Source organism: Nycticebus coucang, chromosome 9, assembly GCF_027406575.1.
Source record: "Nycticebus coucang isolate mNycCou1 chromosome 9, mNycCou1.pri, whole genome shotgun sequence".
NCBI classification, from domain to species: domain Eukaryota; kingdom Metazoa; phylum Chordata; class Mammalia; order Primates; family Lorisidae; genus Nycticebus; species Nycticebus coucang.
In genome coordinates, this window is record NC_069788.1 from 8054099 (window position 1) to 8070522 (window position 16424).

Consider the following 16424-nt stretch of genomic DNA (forward strand, 5'->3'; position numbering starts at 1 on the left):
CACTCATTCCCAAACACATAGCAGGACGTTAGAGTGACTTATCTAGCTTCTGCTCTTAGTCCACGGCTCTTTCCCTCATAGCATATTACACAGAAGTACCTCCATAGCTGACCTCCTCCCTACACTGACCACCCCCTTAAGCTGCCCTCATTTTCACAGAGGGACATGCACCACATGTACTTATCAGTATGGTGGCCTCCTTCCTGACGTTGACTCCTCCGTCTGTCGACCAGTCTGTTAGGGCTGTGAGCGGCCACCTGACAGGGGTCCTGCTGTATTTACATGTATGTGCATTCTAAATGTCTACTTTCCTCTTCCCACTTGTCATCACCAGAGAATGTCAGGGAGACCACCCAACTTTATCTTAATTCCAAAAAGGCTTTCATCAGTGTTCCTTTTAGAAAATGTGAGTACCTTGAAGTATTTTTTCTATCACTTTCATGAAAAGTATTCTTCTAACTAAATACATGACCCTCATAGGTTGAAAAGCTTTGGGGAAAAAATGACTCACTAAGAGTAAGTAGTTCAGCAGAATATGACTATTTTTCTTAAATTGTTTTCAAAATTCATATAATCAAAAGAATGATAATAACATAATAAGAAAAGGTGTTCCCACACAGCCATTCCATTCTTCATTCAGCTCAGCACAGCCCTGTAGGAGCACCATCCTCAGGGCAGCATTTAACTGAGCTATGAAAACAGCTGCAGGGAACCACGTCCAGAAACAGAGGTACATTCTCTATTTCAGTTCTTTCCTCGGCTGGTTTCTGTGGTGGGCTTAGAAGGCATCAACTCTTTTATAGAAATAACTATAAAAATAAAACAATAAATTTTTCACTCTATTTTGCTCTTTCTGAAATTATGATTCTCTTGGATGTATGTAAAATGATACTATGTTGAAAATTATTACAATGATATAAATTTAAAATTTAGATCTTGTCCCTTAATTATGATGTTCCCTAAAATTACCTTTGTGCTTTTATTTCAAGGACCAGTTAAATTTTCAAGTTCAGAATGTTTTTTTTAGAGACAGAGTCTCACTTTATCACCCTCAGTAGAGTGCTGTGGCATCACAGCTCACAGCAACCTCGAACTCCTGGGTTTAGGCGATTCTCTTACCTCATCCTCCCAAGTAGCTGGGACTACAGGTGCCTGCCACAATGCCCCGCTATTTTTTGTTACGAATGAACCAAATTATTATAATAACAGTTAAATTATTAAAATAACAAGTATTTGATTGTGAATGGTTTTCTCCTAGACTATAGATTTCATAAAAGCAGGTACCAAATCATAATAATTTCTGTGATTTGGGAACTATCTTGAAACATAGTGGGCAATTACTAACATACACTGAATTGTGACATTTAGCACAAACCTACTTTGATAATCCTTTGCCATATTTGTACTAAATTCAAAATGTTTTCCAATGATTATAATGCTGTTTTTGTAAAACTGGGTTATATAGTCTTTCTTCCAGTGGTTTTCAAAGATTCCATATCATTCAATCATCCTTGAACATTGCCTCTTTTATCCAGGAGATTCTTGGCCTCCCTTTCCTGAAATTTACAGAAAGTTCCTAATCATGTGTCTTTACAAACGCACTGGACATGAAATGTTTTTATCCATGTATAAGTCATGGCACACAAAAAGAGAAACAGGTTTTATATGAACATGTTTTTAAAGAAGATATTGTCCCACATGGACACCAGAATCTTGAATTAAAATTGTTCAGTTGTTAATTGAATCTCAAGTTCAAATCCTTCTAAAAGACTGATCTCTTTCTTTCTCTCTTTAGTTATTATCATGGACCTTTTTTTAAATCATCACTCATGTTATTGTGCCCTTTGGCAGAGTTACCCTGAACATGTAAAAGTCAATTATAAAAAGTTCAAATAAGGGCAGCGCCTGTGGCTCAAAGAGGTAGGGTGCCTGTGGCTCAAGGGGTAGGGTGCCAGCCCCATATGTCAGAGGTTGTGGGTTCAAACCCGGTCCCAGCCAAAAACTGCAAAAAAGAAAAAAAAAAGAAGTTCAAATAATAAACATATTAAATAAAAAAGTTTTCCTTTCTTACCTTCATCTCCCCTCATTTCTCTTCTAGTAGTAATTGCTATTAATTTAGTTTGTTTCCTTTTGAACTTTTTCTTGTCCATTTACAAACAGGTATGGATAGGTGCAAACATGTGCATGTATGATTTTAAATGACTTTTATTTCGAGGGTTGTAAGTGGGATAATTTTTTTTCTAATTCTCCATTTTCTTTTAAGTCTCCAACAGATTTTCCTGTCTACATAAAATGGTATTTCACAGGAGAGGAAATTAAAGTTTAAAGGTGACGTGACTCAAAGGTCAAAAGTATGTGACCCAAGGTCACACAGTTACTAGTCCTGAAGATTTTTATGACAAATCTTCCTCCCTTATCAGTAAGGATAGGCTAAATTATGCTTCTGGTGACAATTAACCTATAAAAGCTCAGGGGTCTATTACAACAAAGTTTGGTTTCTTACTTGGTGTCCATTCATCATAGGTGGCTCTGTCTCTTCCTGCCATCTTTCCACCGGGACCAGAAGTAGCCTCTGTCAAGTCTTATAACAAAGAGGAAAAGCAGATGACAAACCATTACCTGGACTATAAAGCTTCTGTACTCATCACTAATATTTACTGGCTCAAGCCAATTACAGAGCAGCCAGTAACAGGACTGACCCTGAAATCAAGGGGGTGGGGAGTCCAAAGGTCAGCCAGAAGCAGAACAATAATATTTGGCAAACGCCAAGGCAATATGAACACATCCTTTCTCCTTCCTTTGACTTGATCGAGAATTTTGTTTCTTAGTCCCATGTTTTTCTCTCTTTGAGTGTGAAGGCCACTTTTTGTGTTTATCAAAAATGTTGGCTTGGCGCCTGTGGCTCAAGTGGCTAAGGCACCAGCCACATACACCAGAGCTGGTGGGTTCGAATTCCAGCCCAGGCCTGCCAAACAACAATGTCCAACCAAAAAATAGCCAGGCATTGTGGTGGGCACCTGTAGTCCCAGCTGCTCGGGAGGCAGAGGCAAGAGAATCGCTTGAGCCCAGGAGTTCAAGGTTGCTGTGAGCTGTGACGCCACAGCACTCTACCAGGGTGGGGGTGGGGGGGGCAACAGCTTGAGGCTCTGTCTCAAAAAGAAAAACAAAATGTTGCAAGCATGATTAACTTTTCAAGGACTAAAATGATGATTTTTTACTCTCTCAGTGAATGGAATTCAGCACTAACATCTCCACATTGTCTTGATGGCTGCTGTTCTCCAGTATTTCAGTTATTTTTCTTCATAAATCATACTTTCTTGTTTTTTGATTTTTATAGATTGATTTCCACAAAATATTCTGCTAAGCTTTCCTTCTCTAATCACATATTTTCCACATAAGATTATTTTTAGGCTTACAGACTATATGCTTTAAAATATCTTTCAGTAAGGAGCTACTGGTGGTAAACTCTCTGGGTTTCTCAGAAATTGCCTCTATGAAGGGATCAGAGTCATTTATTTGGTCTCCTGCAATGGTCATGCAGTCCCTCTGAGGATTTATCTGCAGCCTGGGAAGAGGTATAATGAAACCACGCTAATAAACACTCTTAGTTCAAGATGAAATGTTTAATTATCATGAAGTCAAAACTAAGACGGGTTATGTCAAATCAATTATTCTTGCTCATGAACACCGAATACAATGTGAAAGTCAAGAAAGCACTAAACACATTTGTGATTTTATTTTCACCCTCAGGAAACAAAACAGAAGGCTCCAAAGTGAAGCAACGAGGCAGATTGCTAATTTCATAATGATGGTCCCCGAGATTGAGCAGCATTCTCTCTGGTTGTATAACTACTAATTCAAAACCACCCAAAAAAGAAAAAAACCTCTCAACAATGAGATAATGGGCTTAGGATGGCTGAATGGAACATCTTGCCTAGATTGGTGAATTTAAATGTATATTACATCGAAAAATGAAGCTACGGCTCGAGAACTAATGCCGGAAGAAACTTAGTTCACATTTAAAGAAACACATAGCTGTTTCACCCTAATATTTAATATCAAGTTTAAGGAAATATTCTAGCTATTCTACCTTAAGACTGGGAATGATGAGGAGGACCCCCAGGGCAATTGAAGCAGCTTCAAAAATACACTACTGGGACCTGATCAAACTAAAAAGCTTCTGCACAGCCAAGAACACAGTAAGTAAAGCAAGCAGACAGCCCTCAGAATAGGAGAAGATATTTGCAGGTTATGTCTCCGACAAACGTTTAATAACCAGAATCCACAAAGAACTCAAATGTATAAGCAAGAAAAGAACAAATGATCCCATCGCAGGCTGGCCAAGGGACTTGAAGAGAAACTTCTCTGAAGACAGGCGCACGGCCTACAGACATATGAAAAAATGCTCATCATCTTTAATCATCAGAGAAATGCCAATCAAAACTACTTTGAGATATCTAACTCCAGTAAGATTAGCCCATATCACAAAATCCTAAGACCAGAGATGTTGGCGTGGATGTGGAGAAAAGGGAACACGTCTACACTGCTGGTGGGAATGCAAATTAATGCATTCCTTTTGGAAAGATGTTTGGAGAACACTTAGAGATCTAAAAATATGTCTGCCATTCAATCCTATAATTCCTCTACTAGGCATATATCCAGAAGACCAAAAATCACATCATAACAAAGATATTTGTACCAGAATGTTTATTGCAGCCCAATTCATAATTGCTAAGTCATGGAAAAGCCCAAGTGCCCATTGATCCACAAATGGATGAATAAATTGTGGTATATGTACACCATGGAATATTATGCAGCCTTAAAGAAAGATGGAGACTTTACCTCTTTCATGTTTACATGGATGGAGCTGGAACATATTCTTCTTAGTAAAGTATCTCAAGAATGGAAGAAAAAGTATCCAATGTACTCAGCCCTACTATGAAACTAATTTATGGCTTTTATATGAAAGCTATAACCCAGTGATAATCTTAGAATAGGAGAAAGAGGGAAAGGGAGGGGAGGGATGGGGGAAGTGGGCGGAGGGAGGGTGATTGGTGGGATTACACCTGCGGTGCATCTTACAAGGGTACATGTGAAACTTAGTAAATGTAGAATGTAAATGTCTTAACACAATAACTAAGAAAATGCCAGGAAGGCTATGTCAACCAGTGTAATGAAAATGTGTCAAACAGTCTATAAAACCAGTGTATGGTGCCCCATGATTGCATTAATGTACACAGCTATGATTTAATAAAAAAAAAAAGAGAGAGAGAGACTGGGAATGATTCTCCCCCAAATTAGAGAATTCAGTATACTAGTTATACATAGTAACAGGTCCTTGAAAATTTTCTGATAAATATTCAGACCAACCTCTCCTGACTTTTTGCCATATGCAAAGGGATTAAATCTTACTTTAATACTAAGTATTAAAAACTTACTATTTTACTGTATGTGGGTTGTGTTCTTCTCTTTATAGGTTTTACAATGGAAAGAAAAATTTAACTAGATTACACTTAAACAAAAAGGAGATGGCGTAATTTTAACCAAAAAATATTTGATAAATTAGAAATTATATACACAGTAAGGAAAGAAAGCTTTATGGTTATGAACTACATAGGTCTAAAAACTAATCTGATAACTCCTTTTCCCAGTGGTCCAAAGTCATAGTGGCTTCCATAATTTAGCCAAAGATGGCAATTAAGATTTCATAGTCTTCCAGGAAGGCATCAGAGATTGAGGTCTTTGATTCCCAAGTTCATATTTAGTGGACTTCTTTAGTTCAGAAGAATAAATGCCAATGTAATCATTTCTACAGAACTGGAAGACTATCGCTCAAGATGACTAAAGGCTGAGCCAAACAATTAAGTATGTATTATCACAAAGCAAAGTTTATGGTTTAAAATAAATAGGTAAGTATTAAATCAAGAATTTTAAGTAGAAAACTAGTAATCCAAAATTGAATTGGAAATATCAGTATGAACTTAACATATACATCTATTGCTTTGGGGGATGTCCCTAATACAAAGGAATGTTACATGTCTGGGGTGATGGATACCCTAATTATCCTTATTTGATTAATTAACATCATATGCCTGTATCAAAACCTCATAAGTACCGTATAAATATATACATCTATATGTACAAAGTAAAAATGTAACTTTAACTCTGTCCATTGAAAAAACTTGGGGGGAAATGATGACTGCAGCTGTGATCAATACCCCCAGCCCCTAGAATGTGGTATTTGATTCCTTTCCACGCTAAAAATATAACAAAGCCTCATAAAGAAAGAGGCAATTATAAGGCTAGGAAAGGAAATACTCCGATGCAGCTGGGACACATTATCATAATAGAAAATAATAAAGATATTAAAACTCTTTGTGCCTTCTGTTGCCACAGCAAAAGGACTTAGAAGTAAACTGGAAGAACCTTCTGCTGGCTAATGGTTGGGTTATTTGAGTCTCAATAAAAATAATTAATATAATTGATTGAAATAACTCAAGTATGACTTTACAAGTGTGTTTCAAACTACATTTAGTGGACTCTATAAGGATGCGAGGGAAGCAACTAATTTTGTTTAAAATTGGTGCAACGAGGGAAAGAAAAGCATTTATCCTGTTCTACAACCACAAAATATATTCAGATTTGGAGTAACCAAATCAAATAATTGAAGAGGAGGAAGTTTCTAACAGTATTTCAGCTTTAAAAAAAAGTAGAATAAATAATAAAATCAGAATATCCCCATTTCACAAAGCTATCAATATTAATGAAATAACTAAAGAATCATTATCAACATTTTATCATATTATAAAATGAAAGAAAATAAGACATTAGGACCTTCTGACAGAAATACAAATAATATTCTAGCCAAATAATATTCAAAAATCTTAAACCTAATCAAAATTCTCGATCTACAAGTTTACAAAAAAAAAATGCAGGGAATCAAGAGCATGCCAAACAATGCCTCTGTGAGATAAAGTAAATTGATTAATTTTTAAAAAGGAGAAAGATAAGCAATTGGCAATATTTGAACCAAATAAAGTTTTTTATTATTCTAAGAAATTATTTATTTCTAGATGGCTCATAGTATTTTTATTATTGTGCTTTTAGGTTTTTCCTTCTTTGCAAAACATTTACTGACTTATTTAAAGATGAAAAAATGTTATCTTGGGAATTTGCTTCAAAATAATTCAATGGCGGCTGAGTGTCTGGTAAAACTGAAATAGGTAAGTGGGTCCCTGAGTTGACAGCTATTACAGGTGGGTGACAGGTACATGGAAGGTCTCTTATACTATTCTTGTAGATGCCTTTGTTTGGAACTATCTGCACTAGGAATGGTTTTTAATGGTTGCATTACAACAGAGTAAAAAGGACGCTTGATATCTGGTTATATTTTCCTAATACTTAATGCAAAAGCAGAAAATATTTGACAGAATGTCCAAATTACAATTTGAATGATTCAGACTCAGAAATGATTAAGAGATCTACTTTATTCAATTGTTTAGGGAACATATTTAAGCTTACCTCAATTCTAACTATTCTGTCATTTTAAGTAGTCAACTGAGAGAAGTTCTCTTAAAAAATATCAGCACCTAATATTTATCTAAAAGGTATCACCAGATACCTTAGGCACAACAGTGTTTTATAGGAATTTGGGGAGAAGATTTTTTAATTAGCTTTAAACAGAGATTTCTGGATATTTGAGAAATATTTCTGGTTTATACAAAGGGAAAAATTTCAGGATAGCAATTACCAATTGAAAAAATAGCGCTACTAAATATAAGCTCTAAATCATCATAAAAGCAAGTTAAATGCTCAGTAAGGCAGAAAACAGTGCAATGAGAACATATAAAACAAACTATGAGGTGATATGGTGGCTTTAACATCAGAAGAATGTGAGAAAGAGTACAGAGACAGGAACGTTCTGGTCAGTCCCTGTGTCTGTAGAAAATGCTAACTATGAAAATGCTATCCCAGCTGTGAAAGAAGAGAAAGGAGGTACACCAGCTTAATGAGAGAGGAGGCATCCTGTAATATCCTACTGTAGAATAAGGTCTCTGGCAGTGATGTTTATATGGCAAGAGATGCTGATATAAACTAACATATTGACTACTAAAGTAAATACAAATAATATGCACATACCCGAGAGGTGAGGCTTTACCCAAGCTCATCTGGAATCATTAAGACTTACGGTAATTTGGGGAAGAGAAAAGATGACTGACTGAAGCCAGCTTTCCACAGAGGCTCCTGTCCAGAAGGAGAGTTAATGGACAGAAATTTAGCAAGTAACCTGGTAGATTAGAGCTGCACCAAGAAAGAAGGTTGAAGAATGCACATCAACCCCGCTGAGGCGAGCAGCGACCCCAAGGATACAAACAAAAGGTACAAAATCCATCACCAAGTGGACAGGGGTCCCCTCACCCATGAGAATGGCTCAGAGTGCCCCACAAACAAACAAGCAGAGTTCAAAGGTCCTCCCACTACACTCCATGGGAGAGACCCTCTAAAAACTGAACCTACCTCCCCTACTAGGGTGCCACGGCATTCTCCTGCCAGGCATAAAACTGTATAAAACTGTATATATTCTTTACCTGCAATTCTGAGCTCCCAGCACTCCCCTCCACTCTCACTCTGAGGTCTGGAGGCCTGTCCCCCAGGAGTCCAGATTCTTGGGTGATTTCTTGAGGGGTGTGGACAGGGCCTAAACTGCAGCTGGTCAGTGCTGACTCTGGGCACGGGAGTGAGGAGAGGATGGTTGGCTGAGAGGGAACCATAGCAGAGCAGTGGTGCCCCGAGGTGCAGAGCAGCAGCCATCTTTAGCAACAATAGGGCTCACTCCTGGATATTCTGAAGCCACACCCCCTGTCTCCCTGGGAAACCAGAGGAAGCCAGGCATCTACTCAGGTGGCAACCACCACGGAACAGATCTGGGACGGAAACACAGGCCCCGTGAATAAAGGGTTTGCCTGAGGCGGTACAGGCCTGGGTGGGGCATGGGGACTAGAGATACACACACAGAGCCAGGAAGTTCCCAGGGCAGGGCTGACCCAGAGGACTGCTTTATTGAGCCTAAGACACACCCAGCCCTCAGAGGATTGTCAGCCTATAGACAAAAAAAGACAGGAGGCTAGAACTGACAGGTAACCGAATACAAACCTGCAGGAGCAAAGACAGGGCCTGAGGCGTAGGCTCTGGAAACTCAAAACAGCTTCTCTTCTGCAGGGAAATTTAGCAGGGACAGAAACAAATTTCCACAAAGTTGTTCTGTTCTGTTAGTCACATCAGGGGTGGGGCTGGAACTGAGTGAACACCCAGTTGTTCTGTTCTGTTAGTAACATCAATCAGGGATGGGGCTGGAACTGAGTGAACACCCCCAGCCTCCATCAAGCGCCCGAGGCTGTCAGGCCTCACCTCCCCCTGCTACCCTGTTTCCCCACATATAAGACAGTGTCTTATTTTAAGGTGTGCTCCCAAAGATGCGCTAGGTATTATTTTCAGGGGACGTCATATCTTTCCTGTAAGTAGGTCTTATTTTCGGAGCATGTCTTATTTTCAGGGAGACAGGGTAGATAGAGGCAGAGCGCAGTGGCCTGGCTGAGCAGAAATAGATTTCTTTGTTACTCAGGCAGGTGCAAACTCCTGGAGTATCTGTTCACTACAGGCAACTGGTTCACAGCCCTGTGGGGCTATCAGTGACTGGGTGTGACAGAGGTACAAGGTGGGGAAGGAGGCATCAACCTGCCCAGACTGATCTATTTGCTGGGTGGGTCCTCCTGACTCCACAGAGCACTGGAGCAAGCCATATCAGAGTAGTCACCAGACCCCTTTAATCCAGTTGCCAGAGACCTTTTAAACTCTCCCACCTGAGACAGGTGCTGACTGAGACAATTGATTTGGACCTTTTGAACTGAGCCAATCACCCAAGGACTATTCAAGTGGTGCCCTGGGTGTGTGGTGGTAGGAAGGTTTGATTTTCCTTTTCCAATTGTTGCCTGTGGGGGGGCGGGGTGACTTAATTGCTGGTATTTCTCCACAGCTAAGACTTCAACTGATAGTAACTGTTTCACTAGGGTCGGACAGAGACCAGCTGAAAACAAGACAGAACCACTTAGCCCCACCACACCTAACAGGTCCCCAGTTTCTCAGACCATAGCAGTATATGGTTCCTAGACAAAGCTCCAGGGGGAAAATCAAATAGTGTAAAACAATCATGGGGCGGAATCAGTGGAAAAACTCTGGTAACATGAATAACCAAAATAGATCAACTCCCCCAAGGAAAGATATGGCAGATGTAATTGAAGATCCCATTCATAAACAGCTGGCCGAGATGTCAGAAATCGAATTTGGAATTTGGATTGCAAACAAGATTAATAAAATGGAAGAAAATTTGGAATTAGAAATTTGAGCAGCAATTCAAAAGTCGGAATTAGAAATTCGAGGAGAAATTCAAATGTTGTCTCAAGAATTTAACAAATTTAAAGACAAAACTACCAAAGATTTTGACACACTGAAGCAAGAATTTTCAGCCCTAAAAGACTGAAAATTACAGTAGAATCCCTCAGTAGCAAAGTGGAGCAAGCAGAAGAAAGAATTTCTGACATTGAAGACAAAGCCTTTGAACGCTCCCAAACTCTCAAAGAGGAAGAGAAATGTAGAGCAAAAATAGATCATTCTCTCAGAAAGCGCTGGGATAATTTGAAGAAGGCTAATATCCGCATCATTGGAATCCCTGAAAGAGATAAAGTGGTCTCGCAAGGCACAGAGGCAATTCTCCATGAAATTATGAAAGAGAATTTTCCAGACATGCCTAGAGATTCTGAAATCCAGATAGCAGACAGTTTCAGAACCCCAGCATGACTCAATCCCAATAACACATCCCCCAGACATATCATAATTAACTTCACTAAAGTAAATGTGAAGGAGAAAATTCTTACAGCAGCCAGATGTAAGAAATCCATTACCTACAAAGGGAAGAATATTAGAATGACTTCAGATCTTTCTGCTGAAACTTTTCAAGCCAGAAGAGGGTGGTCATCAACGTTTAATCTCCTAAAGCAAAATAACTTTCAACCCCGGATCCTGTATCCAGCTAAACTGAGTTTCATTTATGAAGGAGAAATTTAATACTTTAATGACATTCATATGTTGAAGAAATTTGCCATAACCAAACCAGCTCTTCAGGATATTCTCAGACCTAGCCTCCGTAATGACCAGCCCAATCCTCTACCACAAAAGTAAACTCACTCAGAAACTTTTGATCAAACTCCAACTTCTACACTGGCGAAAGGATAAAAATGTCCACTGGACTTTCGAAAAACTCAATACCCAAAATTTTACCAGACTTATCAATAGTCTCCATTAATGTGAATGGCTTAAACTGTCCTCTAAAGAGGCACAAGTTAGCTGACTGGATACAAAAATCAGACCAGATATTTGCTACAAACAGGAGTCGCATCTTACCTTAAAAGACAAATATAGACTCAGGATAAAAGGATGGTCATCCATATTTCAGGCAAATGATAATCAGAAAAAAGCAGGTGTTGCAATTTTATTTGCAGATACAATAGGCTATAAACCAACAAAAATAAGGAAGGATAACAATGGTCACTTCATATTTGTTAAGGGTAATACTCAATGAGATGAGATTTCAATTATTAATATCTATGCACCCAACCAGAATGCACCTCAATTCATAAGAGGTGACATGAGCTCATTAACAGACATGAGCAACTTGATTTCCACCAGCTTCATAATAGTTGGAGATTTCAACACTCCTTTGGCACTCCAATAAGAAGCTGAGCAAAGAAATATCAGATTTAAACCTAACCTCCAACATTTGGAAATAGCAGACATCTACAGAACATTTCATCCCAACAAAACTGAATACACATACTTCTCATCAGCCCATGGAACATACTCCAAAATTAATCACATCTTAGGTCACGAGTCTAACCTCAGTAAATTTAAAGGAATAGAAATTATTCCTTGCATCGTCTTGGACCACCATGGAATAAAAGTTGAACTCAGTAAAAACAAGAATCTGCATACTCATACAAAAACATAAAAGTTAAATAACCTTATGCTGAATGATAGCTGGGTCACAGATGAGATTAAGAATAAAATTGCCAAATTTTTGGAACAAAACTACAATGAAGACACAAATTATCAGAACCACTGGGATACCGCAAAGGCAGTCCTAAGAGGGAAAATTATAGCACTGTAAGCCTTCCGCAAGAGAACGGAAAGAGAGGAAGTTAACAACTTAATGGGACATCTCAAGCAACTGGAAAAGGAAGAACATTCAAACCCCAAACCCAGTAGAAGAAAAGAAATAACCAAAATTAGAGCAGAATTAAATGAAATTGAAAACAAAAGAAGTGAGTTGTGCGGAGGCGCGCTTTGGAGGCGGCGGCGGTCGTCCACAGCCCGGTTCCTTTACTTTTGATTTGCTTGGGTTTTCCCGCTAGCAGGTGCTTCAGGATGTCTTCATCACATTTTGCCAGTCGGTTCAGAAAGGATTTAACTACTGAAATGATTAGGACTAAACTTGCTCATAGGAAATCACTGTCTCAGAAACAAAACAGACATAAGGAATATGAACAAAATAGACGCTTTGGTTTGAAAGATGTCAACATTCCGACCTTGGAAGGTAGAATTCTTGTTGAATTAGATGAGACATCTCAAGAGCTTGCTCTAGAAAAGGCCAATATCAAGCCAAGGTCAGTGAAAACTGTTCTGTGTGACCAACGAAAACAAATGCTCCAAAAATACAAAGAAGAAAAGCAACTACAAAAGTTGAAAGAGCAGAGAGAGAAAGCTAAACGAGGGGTGTTTAAAGTGGGTCTTTATAGACCTGATACGCCTGGTTTTCTTTCATCAAACCAGAATGCTATGAAAGCTGGGCCACAAAAGACTATCTCATCTTCTGCACGGATTACAAGGTCAAAGGCCAAAGACCTGATGGAGCAGACTAAGACTTATAATGGGAGTGATGTTCGAGCAGTTCGACCTGGTCAAAGACAAACTTCTGAAAAGAAAGTGTTGGACAGAGAGGAAAAAGTTGTACAGCCTGTAGCACCCACGTCGGTGAGAATGACTCGATCAGCTTCTCAGGCAGCAAAGCAGGTTGCTGGAGCAGTCTCATCCAGCACAGCAAGAAAGCCGTTCTCAAGAGCCACTGGTGATAATGAACTAGCAAGACAGGCACTAAATAAAGGAAGACCCATCCCCCAAACAGAAACAACACCTAAAAAGGATATTTCTCATAAAGTTGATCATGAAGGAAATATGTTGGATTCACAAACTATTAAAAGTACTACAAATGTATTAGATCCAGATGGAGTCTCATTAAAAATGGAAAACTCACCCAAGACAAATACTGTAAAAATAAAAGGGAAGAATTCCTTTGCGCCAAAGGATTTTATGTTTCAGCCCCTGGAAGGTCTGAAGACCTATCAAGTCACACCCATGACTCCGAGAAGTGCTGATGGTTTCTTGACACCCAGTTACACCTGGACCCCTTGGAAAACAGAAGATGATAAGACTCAAGAAGCAACAAAAGACATTTTGGCACTAAAATGTAAAATGTCGGCTACCGAGATAGTACAGCAAGATTCAAATAAATTACAACATCCTTTGGGTTCTCTAACAGTTTGGAATGAAGAACAGGTCTTAAATTATAACAAAGCTACTACTAAAAAATCAAATGGCCTTCCAAGAACAGAGGTCCCATCACTTGAAATGAGGGAAGGACAGATAGCTCAACTGCAACATGATGTGCCATATTTCAGAAATATCCTCCAGTCAGAAACTGAGAAATTAACATCAAGTTGCCTTCAGTGGGAGAAGAAGCTGGAATTGGACATTCCAGATGATGCTAAAGATCTTATTCGCACAGCAGTTGGTCAAACAAGACTCCTTATGAAGGAAAGGTTCAAACAATTTGAAGGACTAGTGAATGATTGTGAATACAAACGAGGTGAAAAGGAGACTACCTGCACAGATCTGGACGGGTTCTGGGATATGATTAGTTTCCAGATAGAAGATGTAAACCAAAAATTCAACAATTTGACCAGACTTGAAGAGTCTGGGTGGCAAAACAATAGTAATGCAAGCAAAAAAGTCTCCCGGAAAAAAGTCATCTCAGGTTTAGTGAATAAACCAAAACAAGATGATGGTGGAAGAATTGCAGCTAGAAATCGCTTGGCTGCCATAAAAAGTGCAATGAGGGAGAAGATGAAGCAGGGAGAACATGCGGAAGCTGCAGCCTCTGTGATGCCAAAGGAGGTTGATAAAATCGTGTTTGATGCTGGATTTTTCAGGGTTGAAAGTCCCATTAAATCATTTTCAGGACTTTCCATTTCTTTTGAATGTCCTTCTCAAAGACTTAGAACGCCCAAATCTGTCAGCACAGCTGTGTCTCAGAGCAGGGGTGCGGTGAGCCTCCTAAGACAAACTGCATCATCGGAGAGTCCCAGTACCAAAAATGAACACAAGGATAAGAAGACTTGGTTTGCAAATATTCCTGAAAGCGGGATCAGCACAGGAGAAGATGCTCAGTGTCCTGGATCACAAGATTTAATCGAAATGAAACCCAATATCGTCTCACAAGAAAAGAAAACTAAACTTCCTCAGTCAGTACTATTTGATAATAACAGTCTCACTACTGAATGCCACCTTGTTGATTCAACAGGCTTGAACTGCAGCAATCCATTCACTCAGCCGGAGGGCAGACATCGAGAACATTCCCGACACGTTTCCCTTGGTGGTGACCTGATTTCCTTTTCACCTCTAAGGCCTCCCTGTGGAGAACAACCAGAAGAATTTTAAATTTAAAAATAAATCCAGGCTTGGCGCTTATAGCTCAGTGGCTAGGACGCCAGCCACACACACCAGAGCTGGTGGGTTGGAATCCAGCCCGGGCCTGCCAAACAACAATGACAACTACAACCAAGAAATAGCTAGGTGTTATGGTGGGTGCCTATAGTCCCAGCTACTTGGGAGGCTGAGGCAAGAGAGTTGCTTAAGCCCAAGAGTTGGAGGTTGCTGTGAGCTGTGATGCTATGGCACTCTACTCAAAGTGACTGCTTGAGACTCTGTCTCCAAAAAAAAAAATCCAAACATTTTTCTTCATACTACCAATGTTGTTATATATTCTTACTATTAAACATTTGGATATTATGTACAATGTTTTAGATATGATACGCTTTCTCAAGGGAAGGGGGGATGTTTGTACATTAACCACACAGAATAAAAAATGTACTCTGTAAAAAAAAAAAAAAAAAAAAAAAAAAAAGAAAACAAAAGAAGTATAAAACAGATCAATAAATCAACAAGCTGGTTTTTTGAAAAAGTCAATAAAATAGATAAACCTTTGGCTAACCTAACCAGGAAAAAAAGAAGAGTAAAATCTCTAATCTCATCAATCAGAAACAACAAAGACAAAATAACAACAGACTCCACAGAAATTCAAAAAATCCTTAATGAATATTACAAGAAACTTTATTCTCAGAAATATGAAACTCTGAAGGAAATTGACCAATACTTGGAAGCACGTGACTTTCCAAGACTTAGCCAGAATCAAGTGGAAATGTTGAACAGGCCAATATCAAGTGCTGAAATCGCATCAACCATACAAAACTTCCCTAAAAAAGAAAAGCCCGGGACCAGATGGCTTCACATCAGAATTCTACCAAACCTTTAAAGAGGAATTAGTACCTATATTACTCAACCTGTTCCAAAATGTAGAAAAAGAAGGAAGACGACCCAACACGTTCTAAGAAGCAAACATCACCCTGATCCCCAAACCAGAAAAGACCCAACAAGAAAAGAAAATTATAGATAAATATCACTAATGAATATAGACGCAAAAATATTCAACAACATCCTAACAAACAGAATCCAGCAACACATCAAACAAATTATACATCATGACCAAGTCGGTTTTATCTCAGGGTCTCCAGGCTGGTTCAATATACATAAATCTATAAGTATAATTCAGCACATAAACAAATTAAAAAACAAAGACCATGTGATTCTCTCAATTGATTCAGAAAAAGCTTTTGATAATATACAGCATCCCTTCATGATCAGAACACTTGAGAAAATTGGAATAGAAGGGACATTTCTTAAACTGATAGAGGTCATCTACAGCAAACCCACAGCCAATATTGCATTGAATGGAGTTAAATTGAAATCATTTCCACTCAGGTCAGGAACCAGACAAAGCTTCCCATGTCTCCACTGCTCTTTAACATTGTAATGGAAGTTTTAGCCACTGCAATTAGGAAAGAAAAGGCTATCCATACAGGGTCAGAAGAGATCAAACTTTCACTTTTTGCAGATGATATGATTGTATGTCTGGAAAACACCAGGGATTCTACTACAAAACTCTTAGAAGTGATCAAGGAATACAGCAGCGTCTCAGG

The 16424-nt window shown here is 38.9% G+C and overlaps 1 protein-coding gene across 1 annotated transcript; it reads left to right on the plus strand.

Moving 5' to 3' along the window:
• Positions 1 to 12389: 12389 nt before the first annotated feature.
• On the plus strand, positions 12390 to 15223 carry LOC128594028 (disks large-associated protein 5-like). Its single transcript, XM_053602537.1, has one exon. The coding sequence runs from the start codon at positions 12478 to 12480 to the stop codon at positions 14824 to 14826; it is 2349 nt and encodes a 782-aa protein (XP_053458512.1). The 5' UTR covers positions 12390 to 12477; the 3' UTR covers positions 14827 to 15223.
• Positions 15224 to 16424: the final 1201 nt, after the last annotated feature.

Bases quoted from the DNA above. Each gene is read 5' to 3' on its own strand.
- LOC128594028 (XM_053602537.1), top strand. From the start codon at position 12,478: ATGTCTTCATCACATTTTGCCAGTCGGTTCAGAAAGGATTTAACTACT.